The 24,184-nt window shown below is 37.5% G+C and overlaps 1 protein-coding gene across 1 annotated transcript in view; it reads left to right on the plus strand.

The window, feature by feature from the left end:
- Window positions 1-5,123: 5,123 nt before the first annotated feature.
- Window positions 5,124-24,184, plus strand: part of MACROD2 (mono-ADP ribosylhydrolase 2) — a gene marked incomplete at its 3' end in the record, with an annotated part of 1,984,281 nt that continues 1,965,220 nt past the window's right edge. Inside the window, 2 exon segments of the mRNA XM_079943661.1 lie at window positions 5,124-5,585; window positions 11,384-11,500. Of these exon segments, the coding sequence (XP_079799787.1) occupies window positions 5,540-5,585; window positions 11,384-11,500 (163 nt within the window). The 5' untranslated portion in view covers window positions 5,124-5,539.

Here is a 24,184-nt window from a genome sequence, read left to right on the forward strand (position 1 = left end):
ACTCCCTGTATTCTCATTGCTGTTGTGACAAATTACTACAAATTTAGTGGGTTAAAAATAACAGAAAAAAAAACAGAAATGTATTGTCTTACAGTTCTGGAGGTCAGAAGTCCAAAAGGATTCTTACAGGACTAAAATTAAGAGCAGACCTAATTGGTTCTGGAGGCTCCAGGGGAGAATCCATTCCTTGCCTAGAATCATCCAGATTTTAGTGGTTGCCCACATTTCTCAATTTGTGGCTACATCACTCTAATCTGTGCACAATCATCATTTGCCTTCTCCCCTTCTGTGGTTTAATCTCCTTCTGTCTCCCTCTTAGGACACTTGCGATTACATTTAGGCACCACCAAAATACAAGACAATCTCCTGATCTCAAAATCCTCAGTCATATTGGCAAAGTTCCTTTTGCCAAATAAAGTAACATTCATAGGTTCTAGAGATTAGGTCCTGGAGATCTTTGGGACCATTATTCAGTCTACCAGTGTCCCTAATATCTTTTCCTCTCACCAAGAGACTTCAAAATAGAACTGGCCCAACTGCTGTACTTTAAAAAAGTATCTAAATAAAATTTATTTAAACTCTTAATATCATCCATTAAACATTCTTCAAACAACCTTTTTTTCCAGTCCCCATTTGGATCCAGAATTATCAGCATCTTCCAGCAGATGATTTTGCTTCCTATTTTCATGGAAACTGAGGCCATTTGACCTATCTTACCTCGACTTCCTTCCTTTTTATTAAAAAAACATTTTTGAATCTTCATCTGTTCTTTTTTTCCTAATTCATCCCAAAAGATGAAATGCACTTCCTATATTCTAAATCCAAACTTCTCTCACTTATGATTCTTTCCACATTTACTTTCCCTGGTACTTCACTCTATCTAACATTTGTTCTTTTCTCTTCTAACTTTTTCTCTCTCTCTCTTTTTGTTTCAATCTTTTTGTACCAATCTTCTTCTTAATTTAAAAACTCTTCATTCCACCTCTCCTAGAAAAATTTTCCCTTGACTCTCGTATCCTTGTTACTGCTATGTTTTCTACTTATCCCTTAGCCTCTAAACATCTTGAAAGAATACTCCTTAATCACTGCTTCTGGCTTGTTGCGTCTCACTTATTCTTCAACTACTTGTTTTTATTTTCACTAATTTACATAGACTATAAATCCAATTATCTTTTCTCAGTTCTTATCCTACTTGATCTCTGTGAGACATCTGACATTTCTGACCATAAACATCTTCTTGAAAACATATTATTGGTTTCTCTGAAAATTGAATTGCAGTTACTTTTTTACACTTTTGAACACAACTTCTCATTCTTCTTCTACCACTCCCTGCCTCATTCATTTACATGTTGAAAATCTGCTATATGCTAAAGATGAAAGGTAATACTCTTTGAGGTGTTCATTAATTTTATTTGTTAGTTCCTCTCTTGGTCTTCACATTAAATTAGGGGCTCACATTTTGGTGTCATGTGCTCCTCCTTAGTTTTGCCAGCATTTCTCTATGGATGCTCACTTAACTTTCAGTTATTCAATACATTTTTATTATGTGCCAAGTATTGTGCATTTTCTGTGGATGGTGAGCAACAAGATATATTTCCCGTCCTCAGAGAGTTTATAAGTCTAGAGTGAAAGGCAAATATTAATGAAATAATCACAAAAATAAATGTATAATTACAAACTATAAAAAGTGCTTTATAGGAAAATGAATGAGTACTGAGGACACAGAAGAGGAAGCTGTACGTAGAGGTCAGGTGGGATCAGAATCAGGAAGGGCTTTGCCAGGGAGTGAATTTTGCCAGCTAAACTCTGAAGAATGAGAATGGGTTAACTAAGCAAAACATGTCCTAGGTATAGTGATAAACATGTGAAAAGGCCATGTGGTGAGAATAAGACATGTTCAAGGAACTGAAAAGCTCTAAGGGCTGCTATGGTTGGAATCAGAGATGGGTGGTGGGGGTGGAGCATGGTCAAGCAGAATTGGTAGGTGATGGTCACTTCTAAATGATTCAGTTTTTATAAGACTGTGTTAGTCATCTTGGGCTGCCATAACAAAATACCACACACTGGGCGGCTTAAAAACAGAAGTTAGTTTTCTCACAGTTCTGGATGCTGGAAGTCCATGATCAGGGTACAGCATGGTCTGCTTCTTGTGAAGGCTCTCTTCCTGCAGAAGGCTGCCTTCTCACTGGGTCTTTACATGATGGGGGACAGTGGAGTTAGAATGCAGGAGTCAGAGGGAAGGGGAGAGAGAGAGAGTGTGAACTCTTCTCCTTTTTATAAGGCCACAGTCCTACTGGATTAGGGCCCCACCCTTATGACCTCAGTTAACCATAATTACCTCCTAAAGACCCTATATCTAGATATAAGCACATTGTGGGCTATATGAATTTTGGGGGAACTCAGTTCAATCCATGGTAAAGTCCACCACAAAGTCACTGAATGATTTACAACAGTAAATTGACCTGATCACACTTGACAAGATAACCCTAGATTCAGGGCAGAGGGGTAAGAAAACTTTCCTGTAGTTAATAAATGTGGGAGTCATTGATGTAACTCAGGATTTTCCAACCTCAACGGTATTGGCATTCTTTATTGCAGGGGACTGTCCTGTGCATGGTAGGATGCTTAGCAGAATCCTTGGTTTACATTCACTCAATGCCAGTAGCATTTTTCCCTCAGGTGTGACAACCAAAAATGTCTCCAGACATTGCCAATGTCCCCAAGGGAGGCAGAATTGCCCCTGGTTGAGAATTATAGTTATAACTGAAGCCATGAATATGGATGAAATTATTCAAAGAATGAACTCCAAAATGTAATGGCTGAAAAGTAAGATGGGCTAACAAAGGAGGCTATAAAGAAATGACCAGACAGGAGGAAACTCAAAAGGCTGACAAAATTAAAGGAAAAGAATGCTGTCAGGAGGAATAAGAGGTTAATACTATTAAATGCTGCTGAGAGATCTTGTAAGAGAAAGATTGAAAAATGTCCATTAAATATCACATGAAGGCCATTGATTACCTTAGTAACAGCCGTTTAAGTTTATTTATAGGACAGAACCCAGATTAGAGTGGACTGAAGAGCAGAAAGTGGGATACAAGAAAATTGACACAACATTTTGGAAAGGAGGAAGTTACTTTGGAAAGTAACTTCCCTTAGCAGTAGGAGTGTGGGGTCACGGGAGGCATTTGTATTTATTTTTATTTTATTTATTTTAACATGTGAGAAACCTGAGAAAGTTTAAAAGTTGATGGATGGTCCCAGTTCTTTGAGTCAACATGAGATAAAGGATAATCAGTAGTGCAGTTCTTCTAAGAAAGCACAGGTGGCAGACTTCCCTGGTGGTGCAGTGGTTAAGAATCTGCCTGCCAATTCAGAGGACAGGGGTTTGAGCCCTGGTCTGGGAAGATCCCACATACTGCAAGCCCGTGCACCACATCTACTGAGCCTGCGCTCTAGAGCCCGCGAGCCACAACTACTGAAGCCCGCACGCCTAGCGCCTGTGCTCCGCAACAAGAGAAGCAACCGCAATGAGAAGCTTGCGCACCGCAACAAAGAGTAGCCCCCGCTCGCCGCAACTAGAGAAAGCCCACGCACAGCAACAAAGACCCAACGCAGCCAAAAATAATAAATAAATAAATAAACATTTAAAAAAAGAAAGAAAGCACAGGTGGAAGAACTGGCTCTGGGTTGGGGTGGAAACAGCTTCTCTGTTGTAACAGAAGAGAAGGTGCCCAGTATAATGCACTTTCCTGCACACATTGCATTTTGCATTTCTAACTGAGGACTCAATATCTTTCCCATTAAATCTGAAACTGCTCCTGTATTGCCAAATATTATTAATATTGCTATTTTCCTCAACTATACCGTGAAACCCTAGATTCTTTGTCTTTCTTATTCTCTTCCCCAAATCTATTTCATTACCAAGTTTTATTGATACTACCTTGGTAATGTGCCTTAGAGTCCCGCTTTTATTTCCACTGCCAACAAATGAGTGCATATTTTCATTATTAGCTCAAATGTCACTTCCTTCTTGAAGCTTTCCCTATTTCTCTCAAACAAATTTTTATGTACTTCACAGCATTAAAAGAAAAACAGAAGCAGAAACAATGTCAAAATTAACAAAATTATCTTACTGTTATTAATCATCCTCATGAGAGTGTCCTGTTACTCAAAACATTTCATTCTTTACAATTCTTAAGGGCCCCCCTTCCTTCCTCTTATTATTAAAAACCTGTTCCAAATAATTATTTGCTCTTACACACCTGGCTTAAGTACAACACAGATAACACAGCACCCCAATTGTCAAATAAATGGGGATTCACCACATCCACCAAATCAGCCTTGTGTGATATTTAGAAACACCATAAATTTGGGGATGGGGTTACCAAACTTCCTCTAAATTCTAGGTCACCCTACTCCTATGGTGGACTCGAACGGAGCCGGGTTTTCAGATCACCTGCAGACTAGCATTGCCCAGATTCAAGCGAGCCCTTTAGACTAGCGCCTTAACTGAAGCAATTGGTGGGGGAATAAAACCGATAAGATGACGGGCTCTGGTTAACACCCACTTGAACTTGCTTTGATGTGACTTCTTTCCGTTTCCAGTATAAGGTTCTGGTTGCCCACTACTCCCCGGTTCTTAAACCCTTGAGTAGTTCAGTTTACTTTTGTTCTTTCCAGACTTCACCGGAGTCGAGTGAAATACATAATTTTTACTACAAGGTCAAGGAGCTGATTGTATATGGTCTGGAACCATTTCCTAATCCTTTCACTTCTTTCGGTTATATTTGCCCACCAAGAGGAAAGCTTCAGATTATCCGGTAAAATCCGTCCAGACGGGGCGGTGACAGTGAAAGTATACAATTCTTGTTGACTTACATCTCCTCCCACTTCCACTTCTTCCAGGCCCTGAGGCAGCTTTTCCCTGTCAGGGCGCAATCACCTGGCGCACCTGGCCCTTCCAGTAGGCCACGCCCTCGGGTTTTCCCAGCGCCGCGAAGCCGCAAGGAAGCGGCCAGCGCCTCACGATGCTCCCGCGGGGCCGCCCCACGCCCCGCCCCAGTCGTGAGCCACCTCCAGCCCCCTCGAGCCTTGGCTCCGCCCCCTTCAGCTCCCCAACGTCCTCGGCGTCGGGCCCGAGCCTGCGCCTGCGCGTGCGCCTTGGGGCCGAAGTCGGGGCGCGCGGCAGCTGGAACGCGGAGAGCGGCGGGCGGTGCAGCCAATGGGAGGCGGCGCTGGCTAGAGGCTGGGAGGCGGGGCCTGCGCGGGTGTTAGGTTAGCGCGAGGCGTGACCTAGTTGACAGGCTCTGAGGTGCTGCTGTGGTGGCTGCCGCGGGGCTGAGGCAGGTGGGAGCCGGAACCGAGTGCGTACAGAGGGAGGAGGGCGGCGACTGGAGAGCGGCAAGCGGCGCGGGACCCGGAGCCTCTTCCACTTTTTCCCTCCCGAGCGCCCCCTCCCACCCCTCCCACTCCGCATACACCCTGTTTGCCCGTGAGCCTGGGGAACTTGCAGCTTAAAGCCAGCCACCCCCACAGCAACATGTACCCCAGCAACAAGAAGAAAAAGGTGTGGAGAGAGGAGAAAGGTAACCGGCCCGTCGAGTCCCGGGGGGCGGGGGTGGGGTGGGGTGGGGTGGGGGCGGGAGTCAGGGCTGTGTGTGCAGCGGCGCCCTCCGCCCCACTCCCGCCTCGCGCCCGGCTGGCCGGTGCCGCCTCCCTGGCGGGTCCGTGTGTACACACGCGCGTACGCGCGCGCACGCAGGCGTGCACGCGCCGCCCCCGGGTACCTGCCGCTAGCACACGTGTGGGCGCACGCCCCTCTCTGCCGCCCGCCGCGCCCGGTCACCTTCGCCCCGCTAGCGGCGCGGACCGCCGCGCGGCGGCCCGCGGGCTCCGTACAACTTGTTCAGGCCCCCGCACCCTGTTCCCGGACCCCAGCTGGGACTTTCGGACTCCCGGCCCGGGTGTCCCGCGAATACGTGCCCACCAGCTGGCACCGCGGCTGCAGCTGCTGCTGCTGCTCCGCGCCCGCCGAGCCTCAGACGTTCACTCCTCGCCTCTGTCCCCTGTCTCCTGCCCATCCGCTGGCTGGGCGTCCCCACCTTCGGGTGTTCAGCCAGGGCCCCTGTTTCTGCGCCGCAGTGTGACTTTGAAACCTGGATCTCTGGGGGAACCTAAAACGAGTGGGTCTTGTCCGCGAGGCTAAGTGCAGTCAGAGAAGTCTGAATGGGCTTTTCTCTGCAGTGACTTCCTCTAGATTCCATCCCCATTCATAGTCTGAAGTTGCTCCGAGTAAGAGTATGAGACTGATGTCGCTCTCTGTGAATGAGCCCATCCCTGAGTTTCGTGCAGATCAAAGTTTATCCAGATCAGCCAGGTTGACGGTGACGCTGATGTCGATGAGACGCAGAGGTGTGCGACCCAACCCTCTTTTATCCATCTCCCTCCCTGTTTTTCTCTGGCATCATAGTTAGGGAATATTCCAAGGTAAAACTTGAGTCTCTGTAGTTTTTCTTTTCTTTTCTTTCTTTCTTTCTTTCTTTCTTCTTTCTCCTTCCTTCCTTCCTTTTCTCTTTCCTTTTTTTAAAAAAATTCTTTAGCAGCTGATTGTACAGAAATGTAGTAAAAAGTATTCGCACTGCTACTGCTCTGTATCAGGAGTGAGGTCGAGTGAGGGAAGTGCAAATCTCTCCTAAGTATCTCATCTTTTTTATAGAACAAGGATAAAGGGGTGACTAGAGTGAAAGTTAATTTCCTTGATAATAGTTCTTTAAAATCTGTGGATTCTTATTGCAACTGCTGGTCTTTATAAATAAGGCCAAACAGTGGATGAAAGAAAGGGAATGAATATGGGGAAAAAAATCCTTTATGTAGGGGCCTACTTAAAACAATGCATGAGGAAGGGGATGAGGAGGGACTTTTTTTCACATTAACTACTGGGAAGATTTAACATAGCATAACTGAACGACCCAATTAAAATGGTCTTTAAATATTGACAGACTATGCCATTTAATTATGTTTTAATGATTATGGACATATATAGAACTAAATTTTGGTGTCGCAAATCAAATGCTGTTGAGAATAATAGGCTGATATATAAAGTAGCGTAAAATAGTTTTGCTTTGTTTTCGCAATAGAAGTTATTTGAGTTTCAACAAGGATTTACCTTGTAAGCACTGAAAAATCTTTTATGCCCATTTTTATTGATGGTCTTGAAATGTTAGGTTTGTATTATTGATAATAATGAAGGCAAACTAGTGGAAAACATGGAGATTGTTTTCAATATATGAATAATTGATGAAATGATAGCGATTACTTAAGAACTATTATATTTTTCTGTCATAATAATGTTCCTAAAGTAACAATGTTACAATGATTCCTTCATTTAACATCTACACTGTTGGACTTTCATAAGCAAGCATTTTTAAAACTTTAATGTCTTGATTTTTTTTTCTTCTTTTACTTCTAATAATAGGGGAAAATATTACCAAATTAATATTATCTAAACAGAGAAGCAAATGCACAATTAAAGAAGGCAGTTAACAAAGTAAAATTTTCTCTTGTCCAAAACTGACATATTTTTGCATTAAAAGAGAAAGTTATTGTGACTTGAAGACTTTTTAGTGTGTCAGCGTCTTATCAGGATATCTATTTTTGGAATATTTAGTAACGTATAATATTGTAAATCAACTATACTTCAATAAACATATATATATATGCATATACATATATATATATATAAAAACCCATATGTTATACCATCAAGAAGGAGGTGAGGATTTCCAGGACAGTAGTTAGTATTAAGAAGCTGATGGAAAGCGTGACCTTTTTCTGAATTGTACTGGAGAGGGTGGTATCGTATTTTTGTACCTGTTATTTAAATCTAAAGGAAGGCTTACCCACCTCATTGAAATGTCAAGGCATTCTTTAAATATATTTTAACTCAGTATACCATCTACTAAGCACATCTGCAAAGGTGAAACATTCTTTAAGGAAAAGTTTTGTGTAAAGCTGAAGAAACTGTGTATATGACTGTGTCCCCCAGTATGTTTCATCGTTTAAATAAATAACTAAGGAATTCTCAAGTCCACATAGGTTAAATAAACAGTGTTGATTTAATATTTTGTGCCCTAGTTCAGAACCACTCAATGTGTATTATCATTTCAAGTACTGAAAGTTCAATTCTCAGTATTTTATCTTATTGTCTTATTATTCATCTTCTTTTTTTCCTAAGTGTCCACACTTAAACTTTTAAGTAAATGGAATGACAGAGGCCAGGTTGCATTCCCATATGTACTTCTGAGACTCACTGAAAATACAAGTTGCTCCGTAATATCTTTCATCCTGATCGTTGATATTGCTGTATTTCCATATTAGTGATCTGAACTTTTTTAGTAGTGCTTTGGTAAACACTAGTCGTCACTTTTCCTCCTCCGTGTGATTATTTCAAATTTACCATTCCCTTCAAGTTTCCTATTCCATCAAGACCTTAAGTTCGTATGCTAAACAGATGACATTGCCTTTTAATTCACGGAGAAAATACATGTCATATAACATGAACAGCCCTAACATTTTCCATAGTCTCTTTTGTTTCTTTACATGTCTGTTGTTCTTTCAGCTTTCTTCCTCTTTTAGAGGAAGCACTTTTCATCTTTGTTTCTAAGGATTAACCCCTCTGTGTGTGCCCTTTATCTCATCTGTATTATTTGAGATCTTGTACTATCATTTATTCTCTTTTGGGTATGTTTAGTTTCTCAGTGTCTTTGGGTTCCTCTCCTCATCCTATAACAACGATCAAGGAAGGTAGCCTTCCTTCCACAGGGCTTCACCTTGGAGTTGCTGTTCTCACTTTCCTTCTTTTCCTCAGTCCCTCAAAATCTCCTGGATCTCAAGTTATGTTCCAAGGAAACTAATGTTCCTAAAATCATTCAGTGATAACAATGATGATGGTACTCATATAAAAATAGTTACTATTTGAGTCCTGTTTGTGTGCCCAGCACTATTTTAAGTAACTTACTTGGATTATCTCATTTAATTCTCACAACAACTCTGTGAGGTAGTGTATTTTAAGGTCAAGAACTTATAACACCTTTTGCCTGGGTTTGAATCCTAGTTGTACTGCTTACTAACTGCGGAACCTTAGGTAAGTTATTCAACCTCTCTGTCTTAGTTGCCTTATCTGTAAGTTGGGAATAATACCTACCAACTACCTGAAAAAGAAACTGAGCCATAGAGAGATTAAGTAATACAAGATCACATAGATTTACATGATTTGGTGTTAGAATCCAGACAGAGCTGTTAACCATTTTGTTCTCTTTTCAGTGTTGTTCTTGACCCAGTTGATAAAAACCCATGGCTTATTAATTTTCATTCTTTTTGATCTTTCTGTAGCAATTGACAAGATTTCCCCTTTTCTCCTCATTAAAACTCTTTCCTCTGCTGGTTTCCACTTCAGTGAGACCCTGATTCACCTTGTACCTTCAGTGACATCTAAGTTTTATTTCATTTTTTTTCCTCTTTGTGTTCACTCCCTAAATGTTGTTTGTTTGAGGTTTGGTCCCCTGTCTTACCCTCCCCAATGAATTTCCTGTAGGCCTAGAATTTTAGGTTATAATTTCCAAATCTCTAGGCTAGATCTTTCCTGAGTTCCAGATTCTTGTTTTCAACTTGAATGGTCTAGGCATCTTAAATTCAATATAGTGTTGAGTATTGTAGTATTGTGATTTGAATATATCACATCTGATGAAAATCTTGTTTTTTGGTCTCCTATTGTGGCTGAAGAAAAGCCAGTTCTAGGAGCAGGGAGAAATGCTGGTTGCCCAACATTTTTTCACTTGTGCTTACCTTAATACTTTCTGCAGTTTATTTCTGTGAAAGAATCTTTTAAAGTGATCATTTTATGAGGGTTAGATTACCTAAAACTAGATGCTGTCCTTAAATCCATTCATCTAAACTACAATACTTTGTAATATGCTGAAAGAGAATTGGAGAGTGAGAGTATGACTGTCAATTGCTCTACATTGTGGCGATCTTTGGTAAAGTAAATATATGATACATGACAGCTGACATACAGAATGAGTGAGGTTGCCAGTGTCAGTTTATATATTGAATATTAGAAAATCTTAATTTATTTGTAAATAAATCTAATTTATTTCCTTAAGTTCGAAATAAATAGAATTTTTTAGTTTGTTCCCCCAGTATCCTAGTGGGTCATTTTATGTACCTTCTAGGATATGAATAGTCAACTTTGACTATTAGTGGTGTACTTTATAGAATAAGATTAAATGGCTCGGCATAGTATACAGATTCCTGTACATTTTCGTTTTAATTCATGTTTCTAGTTACTTTTCAATTCTGTGGCCACTTTCCCTCCTCGTAACATATCTTGCAGCTTCATTAAACTATTCGTATCTCCTTATCTTTGTTTACATTGCTCTACTAGTCTGAAATATCCTTATTTCTTACCTCTTCATGGCAGAATTCTACCTGTCCTTCAGGAACGAGCATACATGTCACCTCCTTTGGGAAGCTTTTCTTGAGAAGGTAGTACAGTATGGTGTCTAACGGTATAGGCTATAGTTTTTACTAATGGAGATATCTGAGTGAATTTTAATGGAAAGCTCTCTTGCTTTGGACAAACTGCTGAACTTTGATGTGCTTCATTTCCCTATCTGCAAAATCAGGATAATAATACTATCAGTTTTGCTGAGTGTTGGGAAGATTATTTTAATAAAATTATACATGTGAAGTACCTGGCACACAGTGTGTTCTTTATAAATAACATCAACTATTGTTACTTCAAAGTGTTTAAAATGTTTTAATCTTATAATCAAGATTTATACTTAAAGTATTGTTTATATCACCTCCATAATGGTATTATTAATTGAAAGGGCACTTTTATTTTTGATGGCATTGTAGAATTAAGTAAATATCTTGGTGGCTGCTTTTCTTGTGCTGTTAGCATTTGTACTTATTTGTCTTAGGATTTTGTATTTATGTAGCTATTATTTTTTATCTTATCCGTATCCTCTTATGTCTTGTGAACTCCTCAAAGTTAAAGGTCACCTTTGTACCTGCAGTGTATAAACATATCACCTGGCACATAGTAGACTGACAGTAGATGTTTAAAAGAGTTTACTTCTTTCTTGGACTATCGCAAGAACGTCTTCCTCATCAGGCTTAGATCTTACTTTTCCCCCTACTAATGTAGTATTAATTTGACACCTTTTAACACTCAAATATGGAGTCATTAGATTTGATTTTGGTATTCTTCAAGGCCACACCAATTCTTTGGTTAGTTTAATGTGGTTAATATTTAAATTGTAAAATAATTCCTGAACTTAAAAGTTAAATACAAATGGAGATTCTGCTTTTATTTTGCAAGAACGTTTGCTGAAGATGACCGTAGAGGAGAGACGCAAAGAATACCTAAGGGACTATGTTCCCTTGAACACCATCCCATCATGGAAAGAGGAGATGAAGGGCAAGAGTCAAAATGATGGTAAGTTTCTCAGAACATTTTTCAAGTAGATACTGTTCTCATTGATTTATGACTTCTGCAGGACAATTATTGATAGAATTGAATACCTGGCATTTAATAAAGAGATGTCATTTTTGCTATATGAAATAATTGGCTGTCATTTAATTGCTTTTAGCAATCTACTCTGTGTTATTTAAACTTAAGAAATTATTTTAACATAATTCATGTTTGGAGATATACCACATTTATATTATGTACTTTTTTATAGATACTTTAAAAAAACTATTCTGCAGTAGTTGTTGGAGCAAATGATATTAGGGATATGTTGCTTTAGTGAGATGGCCTTTTGAGTTTGTTTTGATTTGGTTCATATATATCGCATTTCTTCAAGTTATTTTCAGGATTGGATACAGTTGAAAGATAGTATATTAGGAAGGATAGAGAAAAAACAAATAACATTTCACATAATTTAAAGAAGAGTATATATTTTGTATGATGTGCTATTGGTAAAGTATTTGTATGGTAAAATTTACTCACTCTCAAAGTTTTTATGGTTTGATGAGACTCTAGATAGTTTGACGGAAAATATATGTGTTAGCATATAAATGAACTGTTAAGTATTGAAAAGGTATATGGAAACAGTTATAAAAACAACATAATAGATTTAATAGAAGTTTAATATGTTATCTTTGAATGAACACTCATTGGTGTTAATAGTCTGAATGTGAAATTTAAGAAGAAACAGGGTGCTTTTTAGAATACATAAATGTTTCAAAAGAAAGATAATTTTATGAAAGGGACTGAGGACATTCTAATTTCACAGGTTGTGGTCTTAGATTGGTGGAACTGTAGAGTATACTATGGACCCGGAACAAGAAGACTAGCGTGGAATTCCTGTGGACAAAATCTGTGGGAAACAGCAGCCAAATTAGCCTTTGGTGTCTGTGAAGAGAACATGCTTATCTGAGTGTTTGGGCTTTAGAGGGAATTTTGTTTTTCTGGGAAAGCAAAGCCTTTGAGTTCTTTTAGAGCTAACTCTGCCTGGAAAAATGTGTGACCTTGGGCAAATGGGGTAGTGGCTGTATCCCAGGTTCTATTGGGGTCACTGAACAAGCTGATTGGGATGTACACGTCTGACCTGCTTGCCCAGTGTCTTCAGTAAATGCAGTTGTTTTAATAATGGGCTAATTAAGACATCATTGAGAGAAGGTAGTGCTGTGTAATGAAAAGAATATAAATCAAAAGGACAGATCTCTGGGCCTTGACTGAACTAGGGCCATATGCCTCTTCATGGTTGGGTCTGTTATTTATTCTTTTGTTTATGAGAAGCTGATATTGAATACTTCAGCTCCACTTTTTGTGGCAAGTGAATCTCTCTTTCACTTGTGCTTCATTCATCTGATTTTCTTTCTTCATTGCTATTGTAGGTGGTCAGTTTTCTAAGGATGCAATACCTGATGATCTTCTTTAACAGATTTTGCCTCCTGAAATAGAGGTAGATTTCTGTTGTTGCCAGAATAATTGAAAAAGCAATAGTGATACCCAGGCTGCATTGCCCAGTGTTGGGTCTGCTCACCTCTGTGTAGAGGCTTGGCCTTTTTATGTTGGTTGCTTCTATTTGAATATTCAGCACGTGGGAGTGTAGGGTTGAACTGGGTGGTTAGAGAATTCGGAGTTGGATATTTTCAGAGATAGCCACAGCCCAAAATATTTCTGCCTAATCAGAGACGATACATCGAGTAACACCTCACATTGTTATTCCCTAACGAGAGTCTGTATATTTAATCCTTTCTCCCAATATGAGCTTTACAGTGGTTTACAACTGCTCTCTATATTTTGTTTCTTTCCTTCATATTTTTTTGAACTTGAAAGTTCTTCATGAGGAACTAGGTGGTGTACTCAAAATTGTGTTTCTATTAAACAATGTCTTATTTCCATCTAATGTTACTTGCTTCTCTCTGTTGTGACCTGGAAATTGGTGACTGGTCTCTTCTTTTTTTCATGAAATGGAATGACTCATTTTATAAGTAATAACTGTTAATTTCTTTGCGTTATATGTATCTTTCATAGTGCTTTGTTGCAGCATTACCTACCCAGTGCTCAGTTACACTAAAATATTAGTCAAGAGAGTTTTAGTATTTTATTAGTTTGAAAGATCCTTTAAAAATATAAATCTTTAAAAAATGATAAAGGACAATTGTAAAGTTACATTTTTATATTTTATTTCTAAGTGTTTAAGCCACTGCTTATAAATTTATATATATATATAGGTATTGATATTTATAATAGTTTAATCTTTTAAGTATGAGATTTCAAACTAAGTTTTAAAAGAAGTCTGTTTATAATTCTGTGTCATATAGTTTCTGATTTGTAGGAAAGGAATACTACTTATTGGGCTAGCACAACATGCCTATTTTAAATTTAGTAGTTTATCATTATTACCTAAGTTTTTATAGAAGGCCATGTGTCATGGCCTTGATATTCATGATTACATGGAACGTTCTCAAGCTATTGTTTAATAAGTTTTTTTCTTAACTTTGCTCAGTTTTCTTTTACTTTAATTAAATGCTTCTTGTTATTTTATTGTAACAAAGTTAAATAATAATGAGAGGAGTAGTAGCCAGATGTATTTGTCATAATTTTAATTTTAAGTTTTCTTAACAAAAGGAAACCAAAAATTGCCAAATAATATAAAAATCAATGTGCAGAAAAGAGGAAGCAAGTAGATAATATTTTTATTTTGATTTACTACTTTTTTTTTTTTTTTAAAGAAGATGTTGGGGGTAGGAGTTTATTAATTTATTTATTTTTGCTGTGTTGGGTCTTCGTTTCTGTGCGAGGGCTTTCTCTAGTTGTGGCAAGCGGGGGCCACTCTTCATTGCGGTGCGCGGGCCTCTCACTATCGCAGCCTCTCTTGTTGCGGAGCACAGGCTCCAGACGCGCAGGCTCAGTAGTTGTGGCTCACCGGCCTAGTTGCTCCGCGGCACGTGGGATCCTCCCAGACCAGGGCTCAAACCCGTGTCCCCTGCATTAGCAGGCAGATTCTCAACCACTGTGCCACCAGGGAAGCCCCTTGATTTACTACTTTCTTAATATTGGAGAACTAGGGATCAGCAGAGGAAAGAATGGGAGATGATTACCAAAAAAACCCCATTTGCTTATTGTTCATGTTTATATTTTTCAACTACTATTAGTAAATCTCTGGAATTATATGCTTCTAATTACTTCTTCCTCTGTGTTAGCAATTCTGTAATAATTCTATTTCATTTGTCAGTTGCTGTGTTGTAGGGAATTTTAAAATGCTTGTCTCTCTATTATATCTGTGTCTCTAGCAACTGGAATAGTGCCTCATGTGTAGGTGTGCTCAGTCAGTATGTTACATAAGAATGCCTCAGAGGTTAACAGTCTACAATGGACAATTCTTTTTTCTTTATTTTTTTCAAACTTTAATATGAGCATTTAAAAACATATATAAAAATAGAGTACTGTAATGAACCTTTCTGTGCCCACCACCCAGTTTCAACAGTTAATGATGGTCAGTTTTATTTCATGTATATCAGTGCTCCCTGCACCTTTCTCCCAGACCGTTTCAAAGCAATTCCTGTATATCTTATCAACTTTATCTGTAAAGATATGTATGTGTGCCTATGCATGCATCTCTAAAAAGGTAGGGACACTTTTTTGTTGTTTTAATATAACCACAGCACTCTCACATCAGAAAATTAATTCTTTAATGTAATTAAATGTCCAGTTAGTATTCACATTTTTCTCATTGTCTAATAAAGAGTTTTGCTTTTTTTTTTTTTTTTTTTGCGGTATGCGGGCCTCTCACTGTTGTGGCCTCTCCCGTTGCGGAGCACAGGCTCCGGACACGCAGGTTCAGTGGCCATGGTTCACGGGCCCAGCCACTCCGCGGCATGTGGGATCTTCCCGGACCGGGGCACGACCCCGTGTCCCCTAGCATCGGCAGGCGGACTCTCAACTACTGCACCACCAGGGAAGCCCAAGAGTTTTGCTTTTTTGTACAGTTGGTTTGCTTGAGTCAAGATCTAGTAAACAAGGTTCACATACTGATATATTTCTTACGTCTCTTTTAATCTATAGTTTCTTCTCTTTCTGTCCTTTTTCCCTGTTGTAATTTATCTGCTGAATGAAGTAACTTATTTGTCTTACAGAATTTTTCACATTTTGGATTTTGCTCAGTGCATCTTTGTTTTGTCATTTAGTGTGTTCCTCCGTCCCTCTATGTTTCTTATGAGCTGGTAGTTAAATTCAGAGGCCTGATCAGAGTTGGGTTTAATTCTTTTTGAAAGAATACTTTATAGATTATTGTACCTTCTTTTTGCATGATGTCTGGTGATCGCTCTCTGTGGTGATAAGACTGATCGCTAGGTTCAGTTATTGTCTGTCTAATCCATTCTTTGTAAAGTTCCCTATCAACTTTTTCCCTCATGAATTTAGCAGCCATTGATGATTGATCCATTATTTTATTAGGGGTTGCAAAATAATGTTATCCTAATTTTATCATTCCTCCTTCGTTTATTAGTTGGACTTCTGTAAAAACTTTTCCTTATCAACTTTTTTTTGTTTTCATGCAGTACAGTTTATACAGAAAAGGCAGAATAAGTGCTAGATTTCCTTTTATTTACCAGCTTTTGGATTGAGTTGGTTTCTTGAAATCCTCCAAAAGTAGCCAAAGAGTTCTTTCTCTTTAAGTTTTGACTGGCATTTTGAATCTTTCTCTTCCTCTTTCCCCATTCTTCCTACCCCCACATGCGTTAAATGGGAATGCCTCATTTAAAGTATAGTGCCTGTACAAATACATACAATTACTAAAATGTAGTCCTAGGATATAGTAGAAAGGCAAAGATAGATATAGATATATCAATGGATGGATGGATATGATAGAAGGATGACATTGCTTCTTTGTAGGGACAGAAGTTCAGTTCTCAGGTTTACTTGTTATGTGTTCTGTTCTCTTTTGCTACTTTCCACGCTGAGGTTCTATTAGAATACCACTCAGAGAAGCATGACTTTGTCATGCTTAGGCTAATTTTCTCTTACTGTTTGGTATCAGAGAAAACAGCTATAGCTGTAAGTTTAGATTGACTGTGAATCTTTACTTTTAATGTTTATATGGAACAGTAAGGGATGAAAAATACAGTAAATGATGAAGGTGAGTTAAGTGGAAACTATAAAGCTATTTTATTCAGGTATGACAAAATATTAAAAGGGTCATTTAGAAAGAAACTTCATATTTCATATCTTATATGTAATATTCAAATCTGATTTATAGGTCATTTGAAAACACTTAACTACAAAAACCTGAACTGTGAAGTCTTTGTAAGTCTGAATTTCCATTTTTTGAGGTGTATAGAAATATTTTGAGATATTTGGGTTGACTAGGGGCATGTGTGTAATCTTTCTTTTGGTTAACTTAGAAGCTCAACCTCGTTCGCTCTCTTAAACTAATTTCTACTTTTAAATGATTTTCATAAGAGGTGATGGCTGACCAAAGAATAAGTTAAGTCCAAATTGCTGAGTCTCTCCATCACACTGAGATCTTATTTCAATGTAGGTTTTGAATTTTGTTATATTTTACGTATGTCCTAGGTTGAATATTGATATTCAGAAATCATCAAAGAAAGAGTATCTTAATCATATTTCAATCCCAGTGCATAGTCCAGTATTTTTATCCTTAGTAAATTAGCAATAACTATTTTTTTAATGTCAGTATGTTTATTAATCACCAGGAATGAGGAAATAAGAATATAATTATGTTGCTGAATATTATATGGAGAGGAGTAAGGGACCATATGGTAAAACAAATTAAAAAATTTTAATAACTATGATGAGGTGGGCTTTGCCGCAGATTTTAAAACTATATTAACTGCATTATTTTATTAAATATTTGATGTTGTTGGTTGGAAGACAGGCCACAATTTAAAATGACTGAATAGTTAGGAAAATGGTATTTATAACAGGATGGAATTCAGTAGGCTTATAGAAATTGGAAAGGAATGTTTCCTATTATAGTCTTTTGATATTGATCCCTTTTTATATTATTTTCAGTTTGAGCACTATAATTTAAAAGTAAAATAATCTGTAGAAGCAGAAGAAAGCTCAGAGCAAAACATCTCAACTTTTTAGGTACAAGTCATTTATTTTCAGCGGGTGGTGATTTATTTTCCCCACTTGTATGACCTTAAAATGAATTTAATTAAAAAAACAGAAAGCTATTTTTGCCTCAAGTAACTAAGACCACTCTAGCTTATTCTTCAAACAATTATTTGTGAAGTTTCCATTACGTGTAAAGATGTTGCACAAGCAGAACTTATATTAGAAACACTCATTTTTCACTCCAAAAGTGAAAAGTAGACTAGGATAAAGACTAAAATCCTAAATGACCTGAATTCTTCTATGATCTTGCCCCTCTCCTTTTTGGCTTCTTATTATATCACTCCCTTTCTTGGTCTCTGCATTTAGCCACACTGTCCTTTCTTTTTCTGGAATGTATTGTGCTCCTTCCCACTACTGGGTCTTTATCTGGTTGTTTTTATCTCCACGTCCTTGTTAATTTTTCTCAGCTTTCAGTTCCCAGCTTGAAACCCTTCTATTCTGTCTGGAGTCTTCGCTGAAACCTTACTTTGGAACAGTTTCCTATATTAAATACTTTCATACAGCTATGATCCTTTTCATACAGCATTAATATCAGTTTGTTTTTAATGTACTCAATCATAGGATTATCTGATCAAGATCTATCTCCTTGTAAGGGTAATTACTGTGAACATAGGGACCATGTTGTTTGTCTTAACTCTCCTTTATATCTGTGGCATCTAGCATTATGCTTGTTGCACAGTAGATATTCAGTAATTATTTGTTGTGTGAATTGAATAAATGATAAACTATTTGCCTGATGGTATTTTCATGCATTATTTTCTGTCTTCCCACCTTTTCTTCACTGTATTGTAAAGATTCATGTGGGAATAATGGGCTTAGAAATTAATCCAGTTGCTTTTTAATGTAGGTAATAAATACTTTGCATCTCTGTAATATAAGGTTGGTTTTATTGTTTTAAAAGTTAGATAGCCTGATGATAAATTACAATTAAGATTTTACAGAACTACTGTATAGATATTTAACTAGTTGACACAAGGATGAGGATTTATGTTATGTGTATTCATCAGCATTGTGTATTATTATTTATAGTACTTAGTAACTAAACGTTATTTCAATTTCTGTGAACTTAAATGTCAACAGAACTTAAGTTAAATGAGTGTAAATGTAGAAACTTAAGCCTATTATATAATAAGATTTTAAAGTGTAGAAAAATCTTAAGGTATTACCATTGTAAATGCATTTACTTTGGCATTATTGATTCTTGACACATAAAACAACTGTAAGAAATTATATTAGTATTATATCCTGCTTAAGCCCTTTGTTGGTTTGCTTCAAAAAAGAACTTGGCTACAGATAAAGAATTTGGTTTCCCATGGAAGAATTAGGCTAAGTAAGAGAATTTTGGGAATAAATAGCGTTCACTCTAATGTATAAAAATATTAAAAATTTTTGTGTAATGATATTTTGTGTGAAGGTGTGAACATTGGTTTAGTCAGACATTTGTGAAGTAAGGTTAACTTCTAAAATAGAGAAAAAAGAATATGAAGAAAAGAACATATAGTGATTCATAATTCACTGCATGGTTTTGTTTTTCCTCTGCCTTTATCTCACTCTTGGTCTTTTAAACTGTTTTCCAACACTATTTTAACAACACATAAATAAGTTTTATCGTACATTGCACCATGTACCAAGTTCTATGTAAATTGTCCTTGTATTTAAGCTTGTTTTTAAAATAATGTAGAAACAAAAATCAAACACCTTTTTTTTTTGATACATATCAAGATGACCCAGTGTTGAAAACACAAGATGAGAAGTTCTTTCTGTGTTATTTTGTAAGTCTGTAACTTCACCACAGATTGTGTTAGTTTTCTTTTTAACCCATTAAATGAATTATACTAGTAAATATGGTTTTACTTAAATACATTTTGGTTAGTGCAGACCAAAATGAGATAGGTTATAGACTGGTGGTAGCCAAAGCCAACCTTTTCCTTTCTCCCCACCCCAGTCCCCACCTTGATTGTCTTTCTGTATAAAAGAGTCTTTATAAAAGTCTATCTTCTTTTTTCAAATATTTAGTTGTTACATTTTCATATAAGTATTCAAAACAAGGATTTGAATATAGTTTACGGTTTTATTGAAGCCTTTCATTTAGAACCAAGTTGAGAATTACTGAGGAAACAAGTAACAAATATAGATAATAAAGTTCAGTAAAAGTCCATATGCCTGGCCATATGCATGCCAGGGCAGAAGATATATGAGCCTTTGGAGGTTTGGAAATATTACGGTTTAGTTTGGTCTAGGTCCAGGGCAAGCCATGGATTTCAGATTGCTAGTTGTTCTCTAGGGATTGGATTAGGATATATTCAGTTTTTTTTAAGAATCCAGACTATCCCAGCATGGAGGTGATTCTCCCATTAAACTTAGATTTGAGATTGTGTCTGCCATATGAAAATAACAGAGTCAGAGATTTTCCAAATTTTATACTTCTCCTGTATTAGTGATTCTGTTGGGGTAAAAACTTTCAGGGTTTTGTTTTGTTTTGTTTATTTCTGTATAAGTTGAGGCTTACTGTTATATACTCATCAGGTGTGTAATAATGGGAGTGATTTTTATTATTTTGATAAGTATATGTATCTTCTATGTTAACTCTGGGAATGCACAGGTTTTGGGATTAAACGTGTCTGTCATCAAATCCCAATTCTGCTGTTATATACCCTAGTCAAAGAACCTGTGACCTCCCTAAACTTGTCTCCTCATATGTTAGTTACCCCATTGGGGCTGTTTGTTTTTCCTTCTTAAGGTTGTGAGGAGAACTAATTGAGAGAGGACATCAGTGTGTCTACATAGCTCCAAAGCCTTCTCTTATTATAGAATGCACCTTCCCCTTGCATGAAACTTTTTCTGACTCCTACTCATGTCTGTGCTCATAGCCAGTGTATAATAGAAAGTAGACTTTTTTCCTATGCTTGTAACTGTAAATACATGTACAGTTTGTTTGAATTTGGACTGTCGGCTTTAGAAGGTAGAAACTGTGACTGTTTTGGAATTTTATTTTATAGGGTCTAGTGGAGGTCTTTGTGTACAAATCCACTTAGTAGTTTGTGGTAAGTGTGCTAAGTAGAGTTACAACTGGTCAAGGAAAAAAATTTTTAAGACAGTTGGTTATTTGGAAACATCAGGCACTACTTTTTTGTTTCCTCTCTGAGTGCTTGTACGTTGTTTTTAAGAATTTTGAAATTTGTACTGTTAGATTTGAGAGAAGATGGCATGTAAAACTGAAGATACTTTCTGAATTAAAGGCTAGTATTTTAAAATTTCTAAATTTTTTTGTTGTTATTTAGCACTTTGTAACAGTAAATAACAAGCTAATAAAATTTCTGGCCATTGGGTGTATGTGAATTCTAATGTCATTGAAAGGGAAAAAATTTTTGTTTAAAACCAGATTTGACTGAACAGCTTTCACATACTAAGGGAATAGCATAATTCATACATCAGAAGAGGTGACTTTTAGTTGAGGAAAATATCTTGAACCTTTGTGGATATGAGAAGTCTGGAAAGAAAAGACAAAAGCAGAGGGGAATTTTGAGTTTCTTGGGCAGCCTGAGAGAGAAGTGTGAAGGATATAGGAACAAAAGGAAAAGAAGATGTGAGGAGAAATGGTGGAGAGCAAGAAACTCCAGCAATGCGGCAGGAAGTCAGTCCCTATGTAAGGACAGAATCCATCCATCTTTAAAGAATATAAATAGGATGGGGGCTGGAGATATTTATCTTACCTGATTATTAAAATAACAGGTGTACCTGGATGCAGATAACCAGTACCTGACATCTTGGTAGTTTTAATGATAGTAGAAATTATATGACTCATAAGAATACCGAATTTAACCATACTTATGAGTGTCTTTGACAAATACAAAAAATATTCTATCCTCTGTAGTCTCTGAAATTCTTCCTCTTATGCAGGTGGTAAGAGGCAGGACAGAGATAACAATGCCTACCTAGCAGTTTACTAGCCATATGCTTATATCAGCTAAGTAACTCGTTCAAATTTATGGTAACTTGACTTCGTTCTTAAGCATGTTTAAAATCTGTTTAACCATTTTAATTATAACAGTTCAGTGGTTTTAAGTACATTTACAGTCATCATCAGTACCCACTTCCAAGACATTTTCACCTTCCCAAATAGAAACTCTGTACCCATTACATAATAACTACCCATTTTCCTCTCTCACCCAGCTTCTGGTAATCTCTATTCTGTTTTCTGTCTCTATAAATTTGCCTGTTCTAGACTTCCTGTAAGTACAATCATACAATATTTGTCTCTTATGTCTGGCTTATTTCACTTAGTATAATGCTTTCTAGGTTCATCCATATTGTGGTGTGTATTACAGCTTCATTCTTTTTTAAGGTTGGGTAGTATTCCACTATATATGTATGCCACATTTTGTTTATTCATTCATCTGTTAATAGACATTGGGGTTTCCACCTTTTGGCTATTGCAAATAATGCTGCTGTAAACTTTGTGTACCAGTATCTGTTTTGAGTCTCTGTTTTCAGTTCTTTTGGGTATATGACTAGGAGTGGAATTGCTAGATTATTTGGTAATTTTACGTTTAACTTTTTGAGGAACCACAAAACTGTTTTCCACAGCAGCTATACCATTTTACATTCCCATCAGCAATGCACAGGGACTCCTCTACATTCTTGCCAATTCTTGTTATTTTCTGTTTTTTTTTTTTTTCGGTATGCGGGCCTCTCACTGTTGTGGCCTCTCCCATTGTGGAGCACAGGCTCCGGACGCGCAGGCCCAGTGGCCATGTCTCACAGGCCTAGCAGCTCTGTGGCATGTGGGATCCTCCCGGACCAGGGCACGAACCCGTGTCCCCTGCATTGGCAGGTGGACTCTCAACCACTGTGCCACCAGGGAAGCCCTTTTTTTTTTTTAATAATAATAAAATATAAAGAATAATTTCTTTCAGCAATGTTTTGGAATTTTCATTGCACAGGTCTTTCACCTCATTGGTTAAGTTTATTACTAAGTATTTTATTCTTTTTGATGCTATTGTAAATGGAATTGTTTTCTTAATTTTCTTATCAATTGTTCATTCCTGGTACATAGAAATGCAACTGAACTTTGTGTGTTGATTTTGTATCTTGTAACTTTGTTGAATTCAAGCTAATAATATTTTGGGTTTTCTACACATATGATCATGTTATCTGCGAACAGAGATAATTTTACTTCTTCCTTTCCAATTCAATAGGTGTATATTCCCTTTAAGCTGCTGCTGAATTTAGTTTGTGTTTTGTTGAAGATTTTTGCATAGTTATTCACAAGGGATATTGGCTGTAGTTTTCTAGTAGTGTCTTTTTGGCTTTGGTATTCAGTAATGCTGGTTATATAGAATGAGTTAGGAAGTGTCCCGTCCTCTTCAATTTTTTCCAAAGAGTTTGAGGACTGGTGTTAATTCTTCTTTAAATGTTTGGTGGAATTCACCAATGATGCCCTCTAGTCCTGGGCTTTTTATGTTAGAAGGTTTTTGAAACTGATTCAATCTCCTTATTAGTTATAGGTCTATTCAGATTTTCTGTTTCTTTATGAGTTAGTTGTGGTAGGTATTTCTAGGTGTGTTTCTAGGTATTTGTCCATTTCATCTAGGTTATCCAGTTTGTTAGTGTGTAATTGTTCATAGTATCCCCTTATAATCCTTTTTATGTATGTGAAATTTGTAATCATGTCCCTACTTATGTTTCTGATTTTAGAAATTTTAGTCTTTTTTTCCCTCGTAAAACAGCTAAAGGTTTGTCAGCTTTATCTTTTCAAAAACCCAGCCCTTAGTTTTATTGATCTTTTTAAATTGTTTTTCTAGTCTCTATTTTATTTTATTTATCTCCACTAGTCTTTATTACCTCCTTTCTTCTGGTAACTTTGTGTTTAGCTTGTTCTTTTTTTTTTAAGTTTCTTAATGTATAAAATTAGATTATTGATTTGATATTTATTTATTTAGATTTTTTTTGACATGGACCATTTTTAAAGTCTTTATTTATTTATACTTTTTTTTTTTTTTTTTTTTTGCGGTACGCAGGCCTCTCACTCCGGAGAGGCCCGGACGCGCACAGGCTCCGGACGCACACAGGCTCCGGACACGCAGGCCCAGCAGCCATGGCTCCCGGGCCCAGCCGCTCTGTGGCACCAGACCAGGGCATGAACCCGCGTCCCCTGCATCGGCAGGCGGACTCTCAACTACTGCGCCACCAGGGAAGCCCTAAAGTCTTTATTGAATTTGTTACAATATTGCTTCTGTTTTATGTTTTGGTTTTTTGGCTGTGAGGCATGTGGGATCTTAGCTCCCCAACCAGGGATCGAACCCACATCCCCTGCATTGGAAGGTGAAGTCTTAACCACTGGACTGCCAGGGAAGTCCCAAAGTCTCTCTTTGTTTACTTTGTCTTCCTCAGGGTTTTACAGATGTTTCCTCAGGAGTTCTTCCGGCTTGATGCTGGGACACTCCTTCAGCACATAGCTAGGCCTCCTCTGAATCTAAGGATTATCTTGAGGTGCAAGCTTAAGGTCTTCTCAGCTCTTTTCTG

The sequence above is a fragment of the Stenella coeruleoalba genome, assembly GCF_951394435.1.
Source record: "Stenella coeruleoalba genome assembly, chromosome: 15".
NCBI lineage: Eukaryota > Metazoa > Chordata > Mammalia > Artiodactyla > Delphinidae > Stenella > Stenella coeruleoalba.